The following is an 18,678-nucleotide window of genomic DNA, read 5'->3' as shown; positions in this document are numbered from 1 at the left end:
ATCGCGATGTAATTTACTTGCTCTGTGCTAGTCTTCCACCTATCATTTATGTTTGCCAACTTTATGAGCCGAGTTAGTCATTACAATGAGCCCTGAGTTACCCACAACTTCGCACAACAACATTCAGCATAAGCATCAAAATAGCCTTTATATCAACCGATTGATGATCAAGGATTCCTTTCAAGTAAACTCTGAGGTGGCATAGAATAACGTACGTGAGTTGCAACACGCCTGCCACATGTTAGGTAAGTCTCTGGAACAAGGCTGATGGGTCAAGGTCGGGTAAGAGCTCTGCCGGTTATGTTGTATGAGAATTCTCTCTGAACAACATTCATTTGTTTGATGTTTTCTTCACGCCTTAAGAGTTCGAGAGGCACCCTTGAAATATAAATTCTCGACCTAATCTACAAGCTGTGTTGGAGTCAGTTGGTGCTGACGATGCAATCAAGTGGGGACAGAATGAAGGATTCTGTCCTTGGTTCCCAGGTGGCATCCCTTGCTTCAACCCTTGACGCTTCCTACACGTACGGGACCTCATTGCGCAAAAGTCTTGCAAGTGACCAGAGCTATGGGACATTTCTTCTAGGTTATCCCATATCAAAGTCTCTCGCGCCAATGCTTCAGAACAAGCTGTTCTGTCTAGCAGGACTTTCATGGAAGTATCGACTTCTTGAATCGGCCGACCAGGACGACCTATTACCTCACTTAGCCTCGCAGGATTGTGTTGGCGCGGCCGTCACGATGCCCCATAAAGTCACATTTTTAACCAAGGTTGACGACGTAACTATGGAAGGCCGTGCCATTGGTGCCATCAACACAGTCTTCATCCGCCAATCTCCAATGGGGCATCGCAGATACATTGGTACCAACACAGACTGCATTGGCGTTCGCGAGGCATTTCTACGCAATATATCGCCAGAGGGTCTCGCACGGGGTACATCAAGCCCTGCTCTAGTAATCGGTGGCGGTGGTGCATGTCGTAGCGCTATCTTCGCACTTCATGAATGGTTCAATGTCCAAACAATATACCTAGTCAACAGATTTAAGAGTGAAGTCGACAGCATTATACGAGATTTCTCGCAGATACCGGGGTGGAAGGCCAAACTCCTCCACGTGGACTATGTAGCCCAAGCACAAAAGGCTGACAGTCCATATTTTATTGTCGGAACAGTACCGGACTATCCCCCGTCGACAGTGGAGGAGAATCTAGCTTCTGAGATCGTGAAAGCGTTCCTAATGTCAGGACTGACAACAGAGAAGGGAATGGTGCTGGAAATGTGCTATTTTCCGCGGGTACGAACTACCTTTTTTGAGCTTGCGGAAGCAAATGGCTGGCAAGTCATAGCCGGTACCGAGGCGATGATCTGGCAGGGGGTGGCTCAACAGGTCCTCTGGACAGAGGATCTGTTACCAGCAACGGGTAGCATTGTAGACACTGCTAGCGAGATGATCTCGAAAGAAATTACTGTGTAGTGTCTCAGATATGGCCTTCCATCTGTCCAATTGTCAATTTGGCATGCCTGGCACATGTAATACGAACAAGCAATATCGAACAATATTGTTCAACACATTCACCAGGCTTGGAAGTTGACAAAAACACCTCTCGCATACGTGCACCTAGCAACATGGTAGAAGATGGCCGATATCTTGAGAATACCACTCGAATTAAAACATCTTTGACTGGAAATACGTAGGCTTATCGAACCTAGTTGCATCTCTATCCCGGGCACTATCTCATACCAATGCTCCTGCTATTGGGCCACCCAAAGCGCCGAAAGATGACACCTGACATATAACAGCAATGCATGGATAGATCAGTATCAGCTTTATATTATTGGGATCCTCTGCTATCCAAGGGCAACTACTTGTCCTCTCATGGAGCGGTGGACTGCTCTTGCTGGCAGCGCAATTTTACACCTGATAATATAATTCTCCGGGGCTCATCTAGTTGTCTGCATTAACCATTCATATAGGTCCATGAGATGATGAACCGATAGCCTGACAATGCATATCGAGGCACCCATTTTCGCAAGTTCTGTGACAATAAGGCTTAACGGGACCTGAAGGACCATTTTCAGCCCACGGGCTGCAAAATCTTGAAGACTATTCGCCCATGCCGTGCTAATCCGAAATCAATGGAAATTTCGTTCTTATGAGAGCCTTCTCTTATCGGTGGTTCAAACCTCAACATCACTGATCTATTACTATGACCTTTATCAAGCACGAGGATTGAGTATATTGCTGATCTTAGAAGGCACAAACTAGAAGCTGGCAGCGCTTGTTGAGAATATTGGGGTTGCAAGTGCTTCTGGACTGGGAAGATAGGGTAAAACAAGAAGGACAGTGAATTCAACCTAGCCAAGTAGATGAGCGCAGAACTATCGCCTCATCATCGTCCACCCAACTGCTTCTCCTGAATAACAAAGAGCTCTTGCACAAGGTTCGCCCGTTGCGGGTATCGAGCACATGCGGGCTGACGAGCGTTTGCAATTATTCTCCGCCGAAGCATATTGAAATTAGATAAGAGTTAACGTTTAGTAGGTCAACGGGATGGCATCTCCACCAAGATCCTTTGTCGTCTCATGTTGCAGCTAGTGCCGCCTATCGGAGAATTTGTCGTGATGATTAGTGCGTGCCACCGGAGCCTTGTTCTGATGGACCGCACTATTCCCCAATGCAGGCTAACTTCAAAGAGGAAGTCCAGATTGACCAGGGTATCTGATGATGTCGACATCAGTCCACCATTAGCTCGTTGTTTCGCCTCTCGGGTGGAAGACCTAAGCGATAAGAACCCGGATCTCGACCGAAAAATCCAACTGAGCAATTGACTAGTGTACCCATGTGGTCAGAGTGAGGGTGGTAGTTTTGGGTGTCGACTGGGTGATTTGTATCCATAGTTCCTCCTTGATCATCTCACTACAGTAACTCTCCTTTCCAAGTCCACAGAAGCCATGGGATCTTGAATAGCATTCTCGGAGCACCATGTCCTCCCTAGTTTTATGAAATGTTCTGACTGACGGATGAGCAAATGGAGATAAATTTGACATAGCGGTCGTTAAGTGGAGATGGTTCCCTGCGTTGAGGGAAGATATAAAGACTACATTCCACGCATGTTCTTGGGGTTTGAAGAACCAGCCAACTTTTCACATTCTTTTCCGCCTAGTGCGTCCATTCGTTCCATAGTCAGTGTCATATTCGTATACTCGGATCGTCCAAGCAGGTTCTCGAGACTACCGAGAGAAAGGATTCGCGACTGAAGAAGATCAAATCAGTACTTTCACAATGTTGTTTCGCTCTCTTGTGGTTCTAGGGCTTGCAGCCTCGACGATGGCTGGTGGCTTTTGTGTGGATTTTGGCTCTCAAGGACCCCCAATCTCTCTGTGGAAGTGGATGCCTGAGTCAGAAGCCGGGTCTACAACCATTGAACCTATCCAGTCCACTGCAGAAGCTACGAATACATGGGTGGACTGGGCAAGCTCTCTTACGGCCGCGTCCTCAACCTTCATCTCCCCATCCTCGTCGACTTCTTCAACGTCCAAGTCAGCTGCTTGGATAAAACCGACTCTCCATTCTTCCAGCTCTCCTGTGGCCATATTCGTCTCGCCTGAGCAAACATCAAAGGGAGTGGAGCATCAAGGACTTACAGCAGCACCTACAACCCTAGTTTCCAAATTTGTCCGAACAACCTCGAGCTCTTTCATTGCGAATTTGGCCTCATCCACACCAGGATCTACTCTGACAACCTCGTCACATGCTACATCGGTTCGTGTCGAGCCTACTTCGACCGCTAAATCTGAAGTCTTCTTTGGATTGGGAACACGTTATGGCGATAACTGCAAGGAGGAGGATTGCTGGCAGAAGGGTGCGTGCAGTTTTGTTGACTATGACCTTCCCGTCATGGTAGATGGGTCGACCTGTGTTTCCGAGGACATTTGGAACAACGGCGCAAACTGTGGTGGCTGTATTTCGGTTACCTACAAGAGCAAGACAATCACCGTCATGGTACGTCCAGTCTTCACGGTATTGCTTTGCTTCGGGGCTAATACTAAATCTGGTGCAGGTGACAAATCTGACAGGAGGAAATGCTACACATCTCGATATGACTCCTGATACGTGGGCAAAGTTGACCAATGGATACTCTGGTGGAGGTGTGGATGGCATTGAATGGGAGTGGGTGACCTGCCCAATTGGAGAGACAGAGCCCCTATGGATTCGTATGCATGCCGGCGCCTCGAAATACTGGTTTTCTGCTACGGTTGAAAATGCTCGAGAGCGGACAGCGAAGCTAGACGTCAGTTCTGATGGAGGCAAGACATGGCAAGGCACCACTTTCAACAACTACAACATGTTCGTCCTGGATGGTACCCTTCCTGCTGATACTGCAACAGTGCGAGTCACCAGCGTTACAGGAAGCCAAGTCATCGTGGACAATGTGTCTCTGGTCTCGGAAGCCATCACAAAGGCAGGCGAGAACTACTGACCTCTCTTGGCGTGCCTGCCACGTATCGCACTTGACCTTTCTTGGATTGCTAGAAGCAGCAGTCGCTTTATGGAAATTGGTGGCCTTCAACAGCGGAGCTGATCATCGCCACCGCTTCTTCAATATCTTTCTTTCTTTCCACCTCCTACTTTTGATTCCACTTCTTGCCCACCTCACGTGGGGATGAGATGTATATTATTACTTAGAGCAACATTCTTCTTTTAGTAACGGCTCTCATTATTGATCTCCCACCTATCTATCGAAGTGACGTTTCCTGTAGGATAAAGAAACGTCTACATTTTTGACCATAAGCTTTTAATATTGGAGTTCGACAAGCTAGAGGAAGAGCAATTGCCATATCACTTGCACAGACTATCACAAGCTTCGTCAAGACTGGAAATATAGTGATGGATTTCGCAAGACTGAGCTTGAGATCCAAAGTACAGCCAACACGGCGGACCGTACTCAACTTAGGTGCACCATTTACAGCTTGATGTGACCTCCCTTGCAGCTGTCTCTGCAGCCGCCGCTAAGATGGAGAGAATGTCTCCAAAACTCGACATACTAATGAACGACCATAAATTCAGGAACCCGGCACTTCCTGTGGTTGAATCTAAGACACTTCAATGGGGAACCATTCGGGACGAAGCCTAAGTGTCAACTTTTAATGTCCATGTGATTCACCACACTGCTCCCTAGACCTTAGATTGATTGAGAACCATGACTAACATCAAGTCGGATGCAGCGCATCTACATGGATGCAAAAGCATATGGCGCTACCAGATGGGCAGTGTTGAGATTGCTCAGTTCAACCACGGGGTATCGCGGCTCGGCTTGCCGAGGCAGTGCTAGGTGAGACGCATGCCTACTTCAACCTTAAACATTTGTTGAAATCAGGGCAACAGATCTCACCTAGGACTTACAGGCAGTCCGATCTTCACAGAAGACACCGTCATCTTTCTCACAAAAGAGACGAGCGGAGGTCTAGTGAGTTGACAAGGCTGTGTCCCCTTGTTACGGCTGCATCTGCGTGCTTCTGCGTTGGTCGGAGAACGGGTGCCAGGAAAGTGTGCTCATCAGAGTACAAGTGGGGTGGCTCGTTCGTCTTTAATCAGCGCCTCGGTTGTATGTAGTCCAGGTACAGCCTCCCACCAGGCGGGTTTCCAGACAATACCTACCTAGGTAACTTTTGGGTGTCTATCAAGGCGCTTTTTACTAGCCGCCAGTGCCAAGGCGTACTAGAAATCATCTCTAAAGGAGACTAGTCCATATTTGCCTTAGCACGAACATCATCGAACAAGGCGGCAAGCACCTCTCTGATCTCATCTAGTGGCTTCTGCTACAGTCGCGTGAACTCTGAACATTTGTCTAGGACAAACAGCGGCATCCATCGAGCGAATAAATACCTTGGATCGAAACAGGGCAGTGGCTGATCTTATCTCGGCTGTTGTAGCCACCACAATCGCCCCTTGGTGGGCGCAAATGATCTCCCTACCTCCGGATCGTCAAAATGTCCAGTGCTCAAGCCCGATAGAGAAATTCGCAACCAGCTAGTAAGCAGACGAGTGGCACGATCGCAAGCTCTCTATTTGAGCAAGCAATATGTCATCTTCCAATTTCCATGACTATATTGCTCAAGCGGTCGATGAGCATCTTTCGAAGCGCCCACGCAGGTCATATCCAAAAGCCTGTCAACCATGTCGTCGTCGAAAAGTCCGGTGCGACAATTCCCAGCCGTGTTCAAATTGCATTTCGCATGAGTATCCGGAACTGTGTTTCTACTTGGTAACCGGAGACGAGAGAAAAGTTATCCGGCAGCGTCGACGCCACAACCATGGGCCAAAAGCCGACGCAAGTGATCAAATCGAAGGCCCTATGGGACGGCTATCAAGGCTGCTGGAGTTTGAGAAGAGGTTGCAGACTCTGAAAGACCCGGTATCAGCAGATTCAAGGACCACAGTGGAGTCATATCAATATAGCCGGCCATCAATTGACTCAATGGGGGTAAGTTGTGATGGCGTCACTCTCAATGCAGTGCCACTTTCTCTGGCAGCAAGCCCCGAGAACAACTTTTCGACAGCCCAGCATGCGGGTAATCACTGTACCCAGACTTCTGGCATGAGTGATGTTCTATACATGATAGATACCGGCAGCAATCATCCCTTCGATAGTTTATGGCAGCCAGGATCCTCGGTACAAGAAATTTCGTTGGCTCTCCCAAGTGACGAATTCTTCGCTCGGTAACTTTATATACTCACAATTTTTCATAACAGAGAGGAAGCTAATCCTTGTTTCAGATCCTTAGATACTTTCTATGAAGTATACCAACTTGCAATGCCTTGCTGCCCGATGCTCGAATTTGAAGACGATGCGAGGCGCTTTTGGAAGACACGATCAATTGGCAGCTATGCCGGACCGGAGTTACGGTCGACTGCGTGGCTTGCCTTGCTATTCAGCTGCTTAGCCTTTGGAAACTGTTTTACAAACGAATCGTCGACAGATACACAGTTGCATGCGAACATCTATGGTATGTATTCCGTGATTGAGCCGATAATCTAAGTCTCCGTGGCATTCGCTGAAGCAGCTAAACCTTCTAGTGCGATGCGCTTTCCAACTTCTGCGGCTGGACAATTATCTCCTACAACCTAAAATCGAGCATATCCTGGCACTGTCCACTCTGGGCGGGTGTCTTCGCGGTCAAGCCAACCCCGATGCGTCTTGGTCAATCTTGGGTACGTGATCTAACAATAACGGAAGATCACGAACCTGGCCTGCTAACTAGGTTAAGGTACCACTATTCGCCTGGCACAACGGCTTGAGCTGGACCGTACAAACGTCCCTTCTCCTTCCTCAACACCGTCAGAGAGATATGCCTGGCATCTCTGGTGAGCACTCGTCCTTGATCCCGATGCTCTTGCTTTACCCACAAGCCCTCTTGCCCATAGAATTGCCTTTAACGGAATGTAGGCAAGGTCTTGTGTGGCAAGACACTACTCTGTCACTTACATACGATCGACCATGCGCTTCTTTCAATGGTGGCCATTTCCCTCGCCTTGCTCATTACTCAGGGGAGAACAGCTTATCATTCGTGGAGTGCTGCCACGGCCAGGGGACCATATTAAACGATCTGAGTCATGAACTAACTACTGCCGCGAGGATGTCCCGCATTGTGCCACTCGCCAAATTCCAGATTGCAGAGCAACAGATCATGTTGTATCAAGCATCAACAGAAGAATATCTCCGTCGTCGTTCTGTTTGTCAAACAGATTTGCAAAGAATGCAACATGATACTCTGGAGATTTACACGAACTACTTTGTTGTTCAAATTCGTCGCAAGCGTCAGTTAGCCTGCAGCTCTCAGACCTCAGCACGACAGAATCACATATCAAAAGACCCAGACGATGAGGTTGTCAGACGCTGCAAAATCGTGCTGAAGGCATCTTATAGGCTGAGGCAGATCGCTCCCCGGGCCAGCCGATTGTGGCTAATCATTCATGCTACAGTATCATGTGCGCTGCTTGTGGCAAGGCAAGCCGAGATTTACAACAACGCCACTTGCTCAGCTTTGGTGCGGGAGCTGTGTGGCCCTCACGGATCTTCTCTCTCCCCGCAGTCACATCCGCTTCTGACAAGTTCCATAGAGAAACTCCTCGAATTTGCCGAAAATCTCCCCTCCACACGAGGCCATGTAACATCGACCAGTAGGGCTGTCAGTCCTAGTCGAATTCTATATGGCTAGCAGTTAGCTTCTTAGCATTCCAGCAATATTTGTTTTAATTTACGGAGAGAGGCGTGCGAGCGCACGTCGGTGTAATTCCCGTCCTCTATACTTTCCAGACACAATTCGTATGGTTCTTAAGTTGGCCACATAATGGTTTTAGCCTTTGTATCTCCAACTTAAACCACCCTGCAAGACTCGAATGATCACAAGGAGAAGAGCGCACAGTGCCAAACAAGTGCCGCATAGCATCTGCACCCCAAGATAAGACCCGGTCTTGGCCAGGAGAGCGCCACCAATTGGTGTGCCGATCAAGAGCCCAACAGACTCGATACCCCAACACATACCCAAGCGAGCGCCGATGCTATGGCTATCTTTGTTCATTCTAACGATTGCCACAGGCACCAAGGAAGCAAACCCGCCTGAAAAGAACCCATAGAGTGCGGAAAGCGCGATGATGCCGGACATGGAGTGGACCGCCGCCCAACAGTATGCGAGTACTGCAGTGATTGTTAATGCTGGAATCAGCATGTCGAGTGCACCTGTGTAATCTGCGATGGAGTTGGAGATAATCCGACCGAATGTTGAGGCAGCATTCAGGATAGCCAGAAGATAGAACCCCAGGTTGTCGTCGACGATGTGGGTCTCAATGGCATAGGGCTGTACATATACCAAAAATTCGTAGAAACCAAGGAAACCGGTGAAACATGCTGCACAAAACAGGATATACTGAGGTTCTTTGAAGGCCGACAGCTGGATTAGTGCCCGTTTCTCCTGTGGTCGAAATCGCAGACGCATTACACCGATGGAGATACTGCATGTCGCTAGAGCAAGGAACGCTATCGCACGTGTGGCCCATGGGAACCCAATCTCTCGCTGAAGCTTATGAAACATGATCGGATAGACGACCCCTCCAATGCTACTCCCCGTTGCCGCAATACCATTGGCCAACGATCGTTTCCTCTTGAAGTATTGCGGCAAGAGTGCTAAGGTTGGCGTGAACAGGAATCCAGTTCCAATGCCGACACATATCCCTTGTGTCAGCATGATCTGGTAGAATTGTGTTGATATGCTGCTCATCATAAATCCAAAGACAAGCAGGAATGTGCCTAGCGGTATCATGACTGAGAAATATCCTGCGTCAAAGAGCGGCCCTGTGATAACACTGACGAGCATGAGTAATGCTGATTGAAGTGACCCAATCCAGGCAATAGTCGATGGTGATGTATCGGAGAGCAGATGCTGCTCATAGTAAGTCTGGAAGGCTCCGTAGGCATTTATTATTCCCCTATACCTCGAACTCACTGTGTCAGAATGGCATATTTCAGATATCTTAATCGCGAAGGAGGATTGACCGAGGAAGGGGATTTCAGGGCATATCTTTCTCTTACGTACCATGTATTGAACCAGATGAACCAGGCACCAAAGACTTGTAGCCATGCTGTGACGCCAGTATCAAAAGTGTCAATTCCCTGCTTCATATTATCGCCCACTGGCGCCCCTTCCACATCTGCGGGCGATAAGAGCTCTGATGACATGGCGTGAGTCCTCACAACTTCATCAGGATTTCTGTAGCCCATTTCTAGACTTGTCACAACAAACTATGTAGGACTTCCTCTGGTGGTAGGGCGAGTATTTGGGGTTCACTGAGCCAGGCGCTCGATAATCTTTGGAAACGTGCATTCTATATGTCTCTCTTTCCCATCTTGCCCAGGGATTTAGCCGAGACCATACACGAGTGTGGATAGGTTATTTGTCCTGCCTCGCAGCAATTCTTCATTCGATGGAAGTCATCAGCTGCTCTGCTAGAAATCGGAGGGCGGAGGCTAGGATTACTCAAATGCACGCCAGACCAAATAAAAAAGCTCTGATTGACAACTTGCGGAAACTGAAGCACATTCACATGAAAGCAGAGTTGACTTGGTGCTCCTTTTGACACCTTCCGCGGCTCTAGGCCCAGACGATCAAGCATTCCGTCGCACTTCTGATGCCGACTTTGCATAGTCGAAATCCTCGCTCATGGAAGCGTCTATGTCTGCGTTCTCCTGCACGAGATGGAGAATCACAACGGAGTACTTCGGATTCTACGTTTTGCGTTCGACTCCAAATCTAGATACCAGCGAATTAGCACGAGAGATTTTGGTCCTTATTTCCGTTTTCGCTCCGAGCCATCACAGTGGCAAACTCGAAATAAGCATTAGCAAGGCCGAGACCTAGCTTCTTGGTGATGATGTGCGACCCTTTGTCAGGTCAACCTGCTGCCGCCCTAATCCGAAGAAGCGATTCGTACGATACCACATCAAAGGCATTTGTTCCGCAATCCTCAAGTTATCAATAGAAAAGGAAAATCACTTCAAGGCACTGCCCATGTCGCCAGAGCTGACCAAAACTTCATCCTCAATCATCAACATCGGCACGACAACGGGAGTAATGCCACCCGTGGACACGGAGCATCATTCAGCCTGACGTAAACCATGTGGCCCTTAGACCTCAACGTCATATCCCCATCCCCACTGCCGGGAAAAGCCTGATGTTCATTTTTCAGGTCGACTTTGTTGATGCACGTCAAACTAAGTCCTTGACTCCATGTTGCTTGCTATCGCTATGTAATGGCTTGTTGCCGAATTAGCTCTGATATTTCACATTTTTAAGGCTTCTCCGCAGCAGAGTTGATATCAGACAGGGCGACTAGTGACAATCATTTTTGCTTGAAAACATTCACGGTATCAAGATGTCGCACCTCAAGACCTGGTTTCGTGCGGGAGATTGGAAGGAGGTACGAACAGCAGAGCCTTTCTCCCCTTTGAGGAAGCACGCCTTACTCATGTCAATCAGCGAATTATAACGGCAGATCCTTCTTGGTTCACAGTACCCATGGGAACCGGTAAGTTAGCGACGCGGACGCTGAAAAGCGAGGACTAAAACCATTCCAGGTGTATGCGTGCAACTACTGACGCATTTTCCATACCCGTCTTACTGGCTTTCCAATCTGGCCTATGTCTTCTGGGTACGTGCAGATATTCGATACTCAGTATGGCAAGTTTTAGTCCTGATTAATTTGTTTACAGATCGCCGATATTTGCCTCTTCGCTTTTTTCATGGCCCTGGGCATCCTCCGGGTTTTCATGTTTCCTGCGATTGCAAAGAACATCATCGACGACTTTTCGCAAACAAGCTACCTTGGAGCAATCGTCGTTGCATGGGAGACTATCGTGCTTGGAGTAGCGCAGTTTTACTCCAGTCGCACAGCCGGCATATATGCTGCAGAAGCTATGTTCTGGATAGCTGTCGTTGGAAGTTCATTTGTCGCATTTGGTGGGATCTACTTCATGTATACTCGGCAAAAGGCACATTCTCTCGAGCAGGTGAATGGAGTATGGTTTCTGACCTTCATTCCGTTGATCGTCTGTTCAACTTTGGGTGGTGCAGTGGCACCTCATTTGAGTTATGAAAATGGCATACTGGTGCTGTTTGTATCATTCTTGATGTGGTCGTTGGGAGTGGGCATGTCTTTCATGCTGGTTCCCATCTACATCTGGCGGCTCATGAGTACTCTTCTTCCTCCGCAAGCAGTGATTGTCAGCACTTTTGTCCCCATCGGTCCGTTCGGGATGGGCGCGTACTCTACTCAACAGCTGGCTTCTGGCCTGGCAAGGCGCATTGCACAGCGAAACTTCACACTGACCAACCCACCTCAGCCACCTTCAGATGGAGCTTACATCGCAACTATTGGAGAGGCTATCCAATGGGCGGGTATCATCCTGGCTCTTTTTCAGTTGGCGGTGGCTTCCTTCTTCCTAGTTGAAGGTGTGCTTGCGATATGCACAAGAGCTCCAGGCCCATTCAACGTTGGTAAGTCTGAAAAGGCCACTGTGCGTCTAATCTCTTTCTCACCAACGACTGTAGCTTTCTGGAGCTTCGTCTTCCCATGCGGCGTGTATGCCAATGCTTGGAATCTCATGAGCACCAATCTTCGTAATGAAGGCTTGAAAGGTTGGGCGGCGAGCTGCACAGTCGCAGTTGTATTACTGTGGTTGTTCTGTGCATCGATGAGCTTCTGGAAAGGTATGACCTCTTGAGTCTAAAGTCTTCTCATGTTGACATTCCATAGGTGTTTGGCAAGGCAAGCTCTTCTTCGCGCCAGGTTTGCAGGGTTCGTTGGAGAAACAGGAGATTGAAAAACGCCACATCGATCCTGAGAGACCTTCCAACGAGGATCATAATCCATACGGTTTAGCTTTCCACACTACACATACAGGAGAACAGGTGCATCGAAAAGCAAGGTCGGATGGTAGTTATAAGAAAGTTAGGATAGATGATTAGACAGGATAATAATTACTCACGACCCTGTCAAGGGGGGCAACATATCATTACATTTCAATAACGATGGATGCACCGTATAAGCCGATTGCCAATTCCTGGCATAATTTCAGTCACTCTTGTCGATTTCCTCATCCTTGCGAACTCCTTCGACACTTTTCCCCTCCTCGAACCTCTTCTTAAGGTCAGCTGCAGGTTGGCACGGCACCAAGAGAGCCTGTGGCCCACGACTCTTCAGCTGCTGCTTAGTCCAAGCCTGCATTCTTTCGACTTGGGTCTGAACAAACGCCACAGCAGAAATGAAGGCCTTATCCCACGTCGCTTGGGCACTGGGGCTCAAAGTGATTAGATGTGCTTCGACCTGGCTCAAGAATGTGTAAAAGCCTTGCAGGACAACCAATGTGTCGAAGGACTCAGACCCCGAAAAATGCCCAATGACATCCGCTGGAAAGAGGTTGTCTTTCAGCTTATCGTTGATGTCGTGGCCGAAATCTCCGACCGCGCGATATTTCAATACGTAGGGTTCGAAATGATCCACGCATGAAGTGATGATCCGGTGCATGACCTGCATTCCAATGCTTACTTCCCAATCTCCCTGCGCCACTTGGGGAATGAGATCGTCACAAATACTGCGGAGACTTTTGAATGCGTCGAATATTATGGCCAGCCAAAACTCCAAGTAACGTTCGAGCTGAGGTGGCTTGCTGCGCGAACCTGCAGTATGCGGCTTCTGGGTCTTCTCAACGCATTTGATCGCGGACGTTTGCTGTTCGTGGATGTGCACTTGACCATCATCTTGTTTTTCGACTTTAGTCACTTTGACCGCGCCGGACTTAAATAATGGTTGCTTCGATACTGGATCCCATCGTTCTGTGACCGTTAGCATTTCGAAACGCCCTGGAATAGCATATCGGTCTTTTCCTACCTTGCGTGAGCTCATTAGCAGCTCTGGCTTTCCCGTCCTGTGCGTCAAAATATCCGAAGTGGAATGGCACAAAGACCTGCCCCTCCGCCATCAGCCCGACTCTTGCTTTGAGCTCAACTTTACCTCTTCTTGATTCGACGATAAGCCAATCCCCTTCCTTGATGCCTCGTGATCTTGCATCTTGCTCTGCAAGCTGAATGTAAGGCTCAGGGTCGCCTTCTTGAAGTTCCTTTGTACGACCAGTCTTAGTCCTCGTATGGAAATGTAGTGGACGGCGCCCAGTTGATAGGTGCAGCGGATACTCGTCATTGGTAAGCTCAAACTCGGCGTGATAGTGACACGGCTTCAATATTGCCCGGCCAGCTGGATTGAGAACTTGATACTGGGCCTTTGTGTTTGATGTCATGTTAGAATTCCTCGCCTATACTTCACGCAGGGAGATTCTGACCTTAGTGTAAGGAGCTCCTGTTTCAAGATCATGTCCATAGCTCTCGCAGTACTCAATATCTGTGAAAAACTGACCGTCATCGAACAGTCTCTCCTTGCCAAACGGACTGTAAAGCTGTTAGAATCTAAAAGGTAGCGAAACTAGAAGTTTTATTGGTGGTAATCTTCGTAGTTCCAAAAGTTGAAATAGTCCATTACGTTGTGTTCCTCCCTCCACAACCCGCAATAGGGGAATAAGGACACTTACTATTTCTCGGTGCAAGGCCATTGGATACCAGACCCACCAGTCAATTTCTCATATGTCATTGCAGAGTAATCACAGGGTCGTCCCTTCGAAAGGGCCTTCCAAGCGTCAAAAGCCTCGGATGGCTGGCTCCATTTCAGCAGCGGCTTATTATCCTTGTCGCGAAAGTCCATTCGTCGGGCATAATCAATAAAGATGTCAAAATCCGGCTTGGCTTCACCAGGAGGATTTTGCGCCTTGTGGGAGAGATGCACCGTGCGATCCACATTTGTAAAACATCCTGTCTTCTCTCCTTGAGCAGCGCCAGGAAGCACCACATCGGCGATAGCCGTGGTCTCTGTTGGGAATATGTCTTGGACAACCACAAAGAGGCTCTCTTTTGTTAAGGTCTCGCGTACCATTGGTAAGTTTGGTAGACTGACCAGTGGGTTGGTGCCACTGATCCAGAACATCTCGATGGTGCCAGCTTTAATGTACTTCAACATATTCTCAATGTGTGTGGGCTCGTTCCAATGAGGTATAGTATTGTAGTCGATATTCCATAGATCTGCCAGTTCCTGCATATGATTGGGATTTTCCTGGTTGCGGAAGCCGGGGAACTCTCCATCGCAACCCGCTTCACGGTTATTTTGAGCTGTTGGTTGCCCATTCATCTGGAATATCCCGCTGCCCGGTCTACCGATATGCCCCAGAACAAGATTAATATTGTTGATCTGACAAGCTGCTGCCGTGGCTTGATTTGACTGGTAGACACCTTGCAGAGCAGTGGAGAGTAGTGTCTTGGTTTTGCCCAGAATATGCGCAACACGGATGATGTCTTCTGCTGGTACACCTGTGATTTCGGAAACCATGCCTGGGTTGTAGTCTTTCACAGTGGCTTTAAGTTCTTCTACCTGGACAGTATGCTTAGAGACAAACTCTTTGTTGATATAATCATTCTCGAAAAGGAGATGCTGCAACCCGTTAAGCCTTGAACATGTCAGTTACCATTACTTCAGAGATCCGCCAGTTAGCATACAGTGCAACGTTAGTTCCGATCTTTGGGGCCAGATGTATTGTGGCCTTCTTTGCCGAGTCTGACTTTCTTGGATCAATGACAATCACCGTAGGGGCGTCAGGTCCAGCGAGACGATCCAGTATCCGAGACCTATGAGCTTGTTAGTTGGGCCAGTTTCAACTCCGACACTATGTTCGATCGGCAGTGACCAGATCGGAGGTGGAAAGGGTATATTCAAGCATACCAAAGAACAGTCTGAGTTGCGGCCATGTTGTGGCCCACCAGCATGATACAATCGGTAAAATCAATGTCGGTGTAAGAACCTGGTTGTCCGTCGGAACCAAAACTTTCTCGCATTGATGCTGCAGCTGTGGCGGTACACAGGCGAGTATTGCCATCCCTATTGTTGTCAGTTAGCGACGGTATTATAGTGTCGTATAGACTTACATATGCAAGGTATTAAGCCCTGCCTTTCCTACCATGGCGAGAGCGTAGTACTCCTCAAGGAACAACTGACCAGTCGTGTAGAAGCCAATGCCATGATTCGTCAAACGGCTTTGAATATCAAGCGAACGTTCCACAATCAAGGTCATTGCCTCATCCCAGGTCGCTCGTTCAAGCTTCCCGTTCCGCCGGATTTGAGGATAGGTCAGTCGATCTGGATGGTTCAGAGATTTCCATCTATATTGCCGCTTAGACAGAGGGCTTCTTATTCAGAACTCATGACTCACGAATAGAGACCCTTGGGCCCTAGACGTCCCTTGTTTACACGGTCGCTTGCTCTACCTCGAATTCCAACGACCTTCCCATCCTTCACTCCATAGTCACATCCACACCCATTGCTTGAACCAGGTCAGATTCAAGCACCAACGTCCTAAATGGCAAGATATCCTACCTGCACATTACACACGCACCTTGAACCCAACTGGTAGGCTCTTCGATACAATGCTGGTCAACTCTTGTGGGCCAGACATGCTTGTACGGAGTCCGCTCTCCCCAGATATCCTTAACCGCATCCCTTGTGGAGGCCATCTCAAGTCAGCTATAGTCGTCGATGCTCTTGGAGATACGCTGAATGGAAACTAGTGAGGTTAGATTTCAAACAACACTCATGCCCTACGCACTCAGTCTTGGATTTGAGAAGACAGCCCCGACACCACATGTCATCTCAGATTCCCGTTGTATCAGCCGCTTAGGACCGTTAGTGAGGCCATGGCTTCCATGCCGGCTCACTGGACTGTTCCTGCAGTACGCTCGCAATTGATTGGTGGCCTCCGGACCTTTATCCCGCCGGGGAGCTATCTTGAGGTGTTGACCATTCGACATATCCACGAAATCTTCTCCACGCAGCTATGAGGTTAAGCTCTTGTTCCAAGGAAATCCCTACAAGGGTATCTCGGAATACTTCACCGTTCCGTGATTTGACATCACAAGAGGAAAAATGAATGTCAGGATGAAGTCACGGCCGCCAAATCTGGAAATAGCGGGAGCGCAAAATCGTGCCGATCAAAGAACACATCCAGGATAGTGATGTAAGAATCAACAGAAAATCCGCATTTCAGTTCCGATGCACAGAAAATGGCCAATGACTTGCTCCGCTTTGTAAAACAATAACGATGCTGCGAAGTTATGCTTCGGCAGCCCAACCTAGTTGCTAACATCTCAACTCTCCTGCAAAGACATGGTGGAGATTGGAGCTGGGGGCATTGGTGGCCATGGCGATTGAGGTGGATAGCAAACCATGGGGGAAAGTTCGACACCAACGTGACAAACATAACCGCTGCGTCTTTGTAGTTAATAAACGGATTACAAGAAAAAATGCCACTTCAGCGAGCTAGCTCGTGGTCGACATGAACAAACATGATGAGGGCTGTTGCTTGATTGACACCAATAGCAGTTCAAAACACAAGACATGCACTGGAATTGGAAGCAAAGCACACACTGCACCCGTCACCTACGAAGAAGCACTCAGTCGCATCACTTCTCTTGCAGAACAGCACAGAACTCGCTTGATAGCGACTGGAAATGATGAACACGTAGATTCTCGAAAAGTCTTTCCAGCATGTCATGCAGTCCTCCCAAACGATGACTGTGAAAAGGCCATCTTGCCCGTGGTGGCCGCTGTTGGTCAAAGATCTGCTCAATATGTAGCAGCGCCATACTCGATACCTACCCATGATACGTCAGCCATGGATGGATTTGCAGTATCATCAGAATCTACTTTGTCTGCTTCGAGGACAAACCCAGTCAGACTTCGAATCTCTTATATGATCGCCGCTGGCGATGGGCTTGATACGCCGATTCAAAGCAAAGCTGCTACCAAGGATATCACGAATCATCAAACTCACATACAATCAGAATGCATTGAGATCATGACAGGGGCAAGGTTTCCTGAGCTCAGTCATCCGGAGCTGGATTCCGTTGTTAAGATCGAAGACGTTGTCGTCAAGAGAGATCCGAGCGATTGTAATTGCTGTTCAGCTTACATTGAGGTCTCGGCACCGGTCAAGATACACCAGAATAGGAGATTTGCAGGAAGTGATCTGGCAGCTGGAACGCTGATCCTGGAAGCTGGCGAAATGATCGAGCCAAAACATGTCATGAGCCTCGCGAGTGTCGGATATCGTGATGTGAGAGTGACAACAATTAAGGCACGAAAAAAGTCAATCCAACCAGACGCATCTGTACCGAAAACATTAAGGGTCGGAGTGCTTTCGACAGGCTCCGAGTTGACTGATGTGTACGAACATCCACTGGAGAGACGTTCGCGGTCGCACGTAGTGTCTAGTCAGACGATACCTAACTCAAACGGGCCATACATTTTATCTAGCCTACTTCGAGTGAGCACTTCCGCCGATGTACAATATTTCGGCATAGCACAAGATTCAGAAGACGTATTGGAAGGAAAGTTGCGATTCGCAATTGAGGATAGTCAAATGGATGTCATTATCACAACTGGGGGCGTGTCGAGAGGTAAATTCGATTTGATTCGGCCTGTCATAGAGCAAAAACTTCAAGCAAAAGTTGTCTTTCATGGTGTCAAAGTTCGTCCGGGGTTACCAGTCTTGTTTGCACTTCTGGAGCGCGACAGAGGTGTTTCTAGGGGAAACCAGAAAAGGTCGATTGCATTCTTTGGACTCCCGGGCAACCCAATAGCTACTGCTATGGCTCTGAGGTTCTTTGTTGTCCCTTATCTCGCTGCTCTTGGCCACGCTGAATTCAGGGGGCTCAGCCTTCGGTCTGAGGTGCGGCTTCAACAAATAGGTGTTTCAGGACCATGTCATGCCCCGCTGAAAAGGACTCAAGCACGCTCAAAGCCCAAACACCTCACGTGTTTTTGGCTTTCGAGAACGCAACTTCCGAGCAAAGACCAATCCCAGGGAAGGTCCGAGGTTGAAGTACTGGATGATCAAGCTTCATATAAAATGGCAAGCTTGTTGCAGGCGAATTGCTGGATTGAAGTCCCCGCAGGAGTAGAATCGGTCTCCGAAGGCGATATCATGGTAGTGCATCGGCTCTGATGAGCTCTGATGGTTGGCACTGGATA

The 18,678-nt window shown here is 48.4% G+C and overlaps 7 protein-coding genes across 7 annotated transcripts; 4 read left to right on the top strand and 3 right to left on the bottom strand.

Annotated features, from left to right (window-relative positions):
- Positions 1–459: 459 nt before the first annotated feature.
- On the top strand, positions 460–1,473 carry LTR84_001184 (uncharacterized protein; the record flags this gene model as incomplete). The annotated part of the gene is made up of 1 exon (XM_064844810.1): positions 460–1,473. One exon carries the CDS (start codon positions 460–462, stop codon positions 1,471–1,473), a length of 1,014 nt encoding a protein of 337 aa, XP_064712670.1.
- A 1,809-nt stretch (positions 1,474–3,282) lies between these two features.
- On the top strand, positions 3,283–4,480 carry LTR84_001183 (uncharacterized protein; the record flags this gene model as incomplete). The annotated part of the gene is made up of 2 exons (XM_064844809.1): positions 3,283–4,002; positions 4,061–4,480. 2 exons carry the CDS (start codon positions 3,283–3,285, stop codon positions 4,478–4,480), a joined length of 1,140 nt encoding a protein of 379 aa, XP_064712669.1.
- A 3,877-nt stretch (positions 4,481–8,357) lies between these two features.
- LTR84_001182 (uncharacterized protein) lies at positions 8,358–9,736 on the bottom strand (the record flags this gene model as incomplete). The annotated part of the gene is made up of 2 exons (XM_064844808.1): positions 8,358–9,486; positions 9,594–9,736. 2 exons carry the CDS (start codon positions 9,734–9,736, stop codon positions 8,358–8,360), a joined length of 1,272 nt encoding a protein of 423 aa, XP_064712668.1.
- A 1,336-nt stretch (positions 9,737–11,072) lies between these two features.
- LTR84_001181 (uncharacterized protein) lies at positions 11,073–12,521 on the top strand (the record flags this gene model as incomplete). Its single annotated transcript, XM_064844807.1, has 5 exons — positions 11,073–11,082; positions 11,132–11,205; positions 11,267–12,050; positions 12,105–12,263; positions 12,310–12,521. 5 exons carry the CDS (start codon positions 11,073–11,075, stop codon positions 12,519–12,521), a joined length of 1,239 nt encoding a protein of 412 aa, XP_064712667.1.
- A 106-nt stretch (positions 12,522–12,627) lies between these two features.
- Positions 12,628–13,849, bottom strand: LTR84_001180 (uncharacterized protein; the record flags this gene model as incomplete). Its single annotated transcript, XM_064844806.1, has 2 exons — positions 12,628–13,388; positions 13,444–13,849. 2 exons carry the CDS (start codon positions 13,847–13,849, stop codon positions 12,628–12,630), a joined length of 1,167 nt encoding a protein of 388 aa, XP_064712666.1.
- A 287-nt stretch (positions 13,850–14,136) lies between these two features.
- Positions 14,137–15,971, bottom strand: LTR84_001179 (uncharacterized protein; the record flags this gene model as incomplete). Its single annotated transcript, XM_064844805.1, has 6 exons — positions 14,137–15,103; positions 15,153–15,281; positions 15,376–15,531; positions 15,579–15,812; positions 15,863–15,881; positions 15,968–15,971. 6 exons carry the CDS (start codon positions 15,969–15,971, stop codon positions 14,137–14,139), a joined length of 1,509 nt encoding a protein of 502 aa, XP_064712665.1.
- Positions 15,972–16,981: 1,010 nt separating this feature from the next.
- LTR84_001178 (uncharacterized protein) lies at positions 16,982–18,652 on the top strand (the record flags this gene model as incomplete). Its single annotated transcript, XM_064844804.1, has 1 exon — positions 16,982–18,652. The coding sequence occupies one exon, from the start codon at positions 16,982–16,984 to the stop codon at positions 18,650–18,652; it is 1,671 nt and encodes a 556-aa protein (XP_064712664.1).
- Positions 18,653–18,678: the final 26 nt, after the last annotated feature.

Source organism: Exophiala bonariae, assembly GCF_035927105.1.
Source record: "Exophiala bonariae strain CCFEE 5792 chromosome Unknown scaffold_1, whole genome shotgun sequence".
NCBI lineage: Eukaryota > Fungi > Ascomycota > Eurotiomycetes > Chaetothyriales > Herpotrichiellaceae > Exophiala > Exophiala bonariae.
This window is presented reverse-complemented; position numbering and strand designations above follow the sequence as displayed.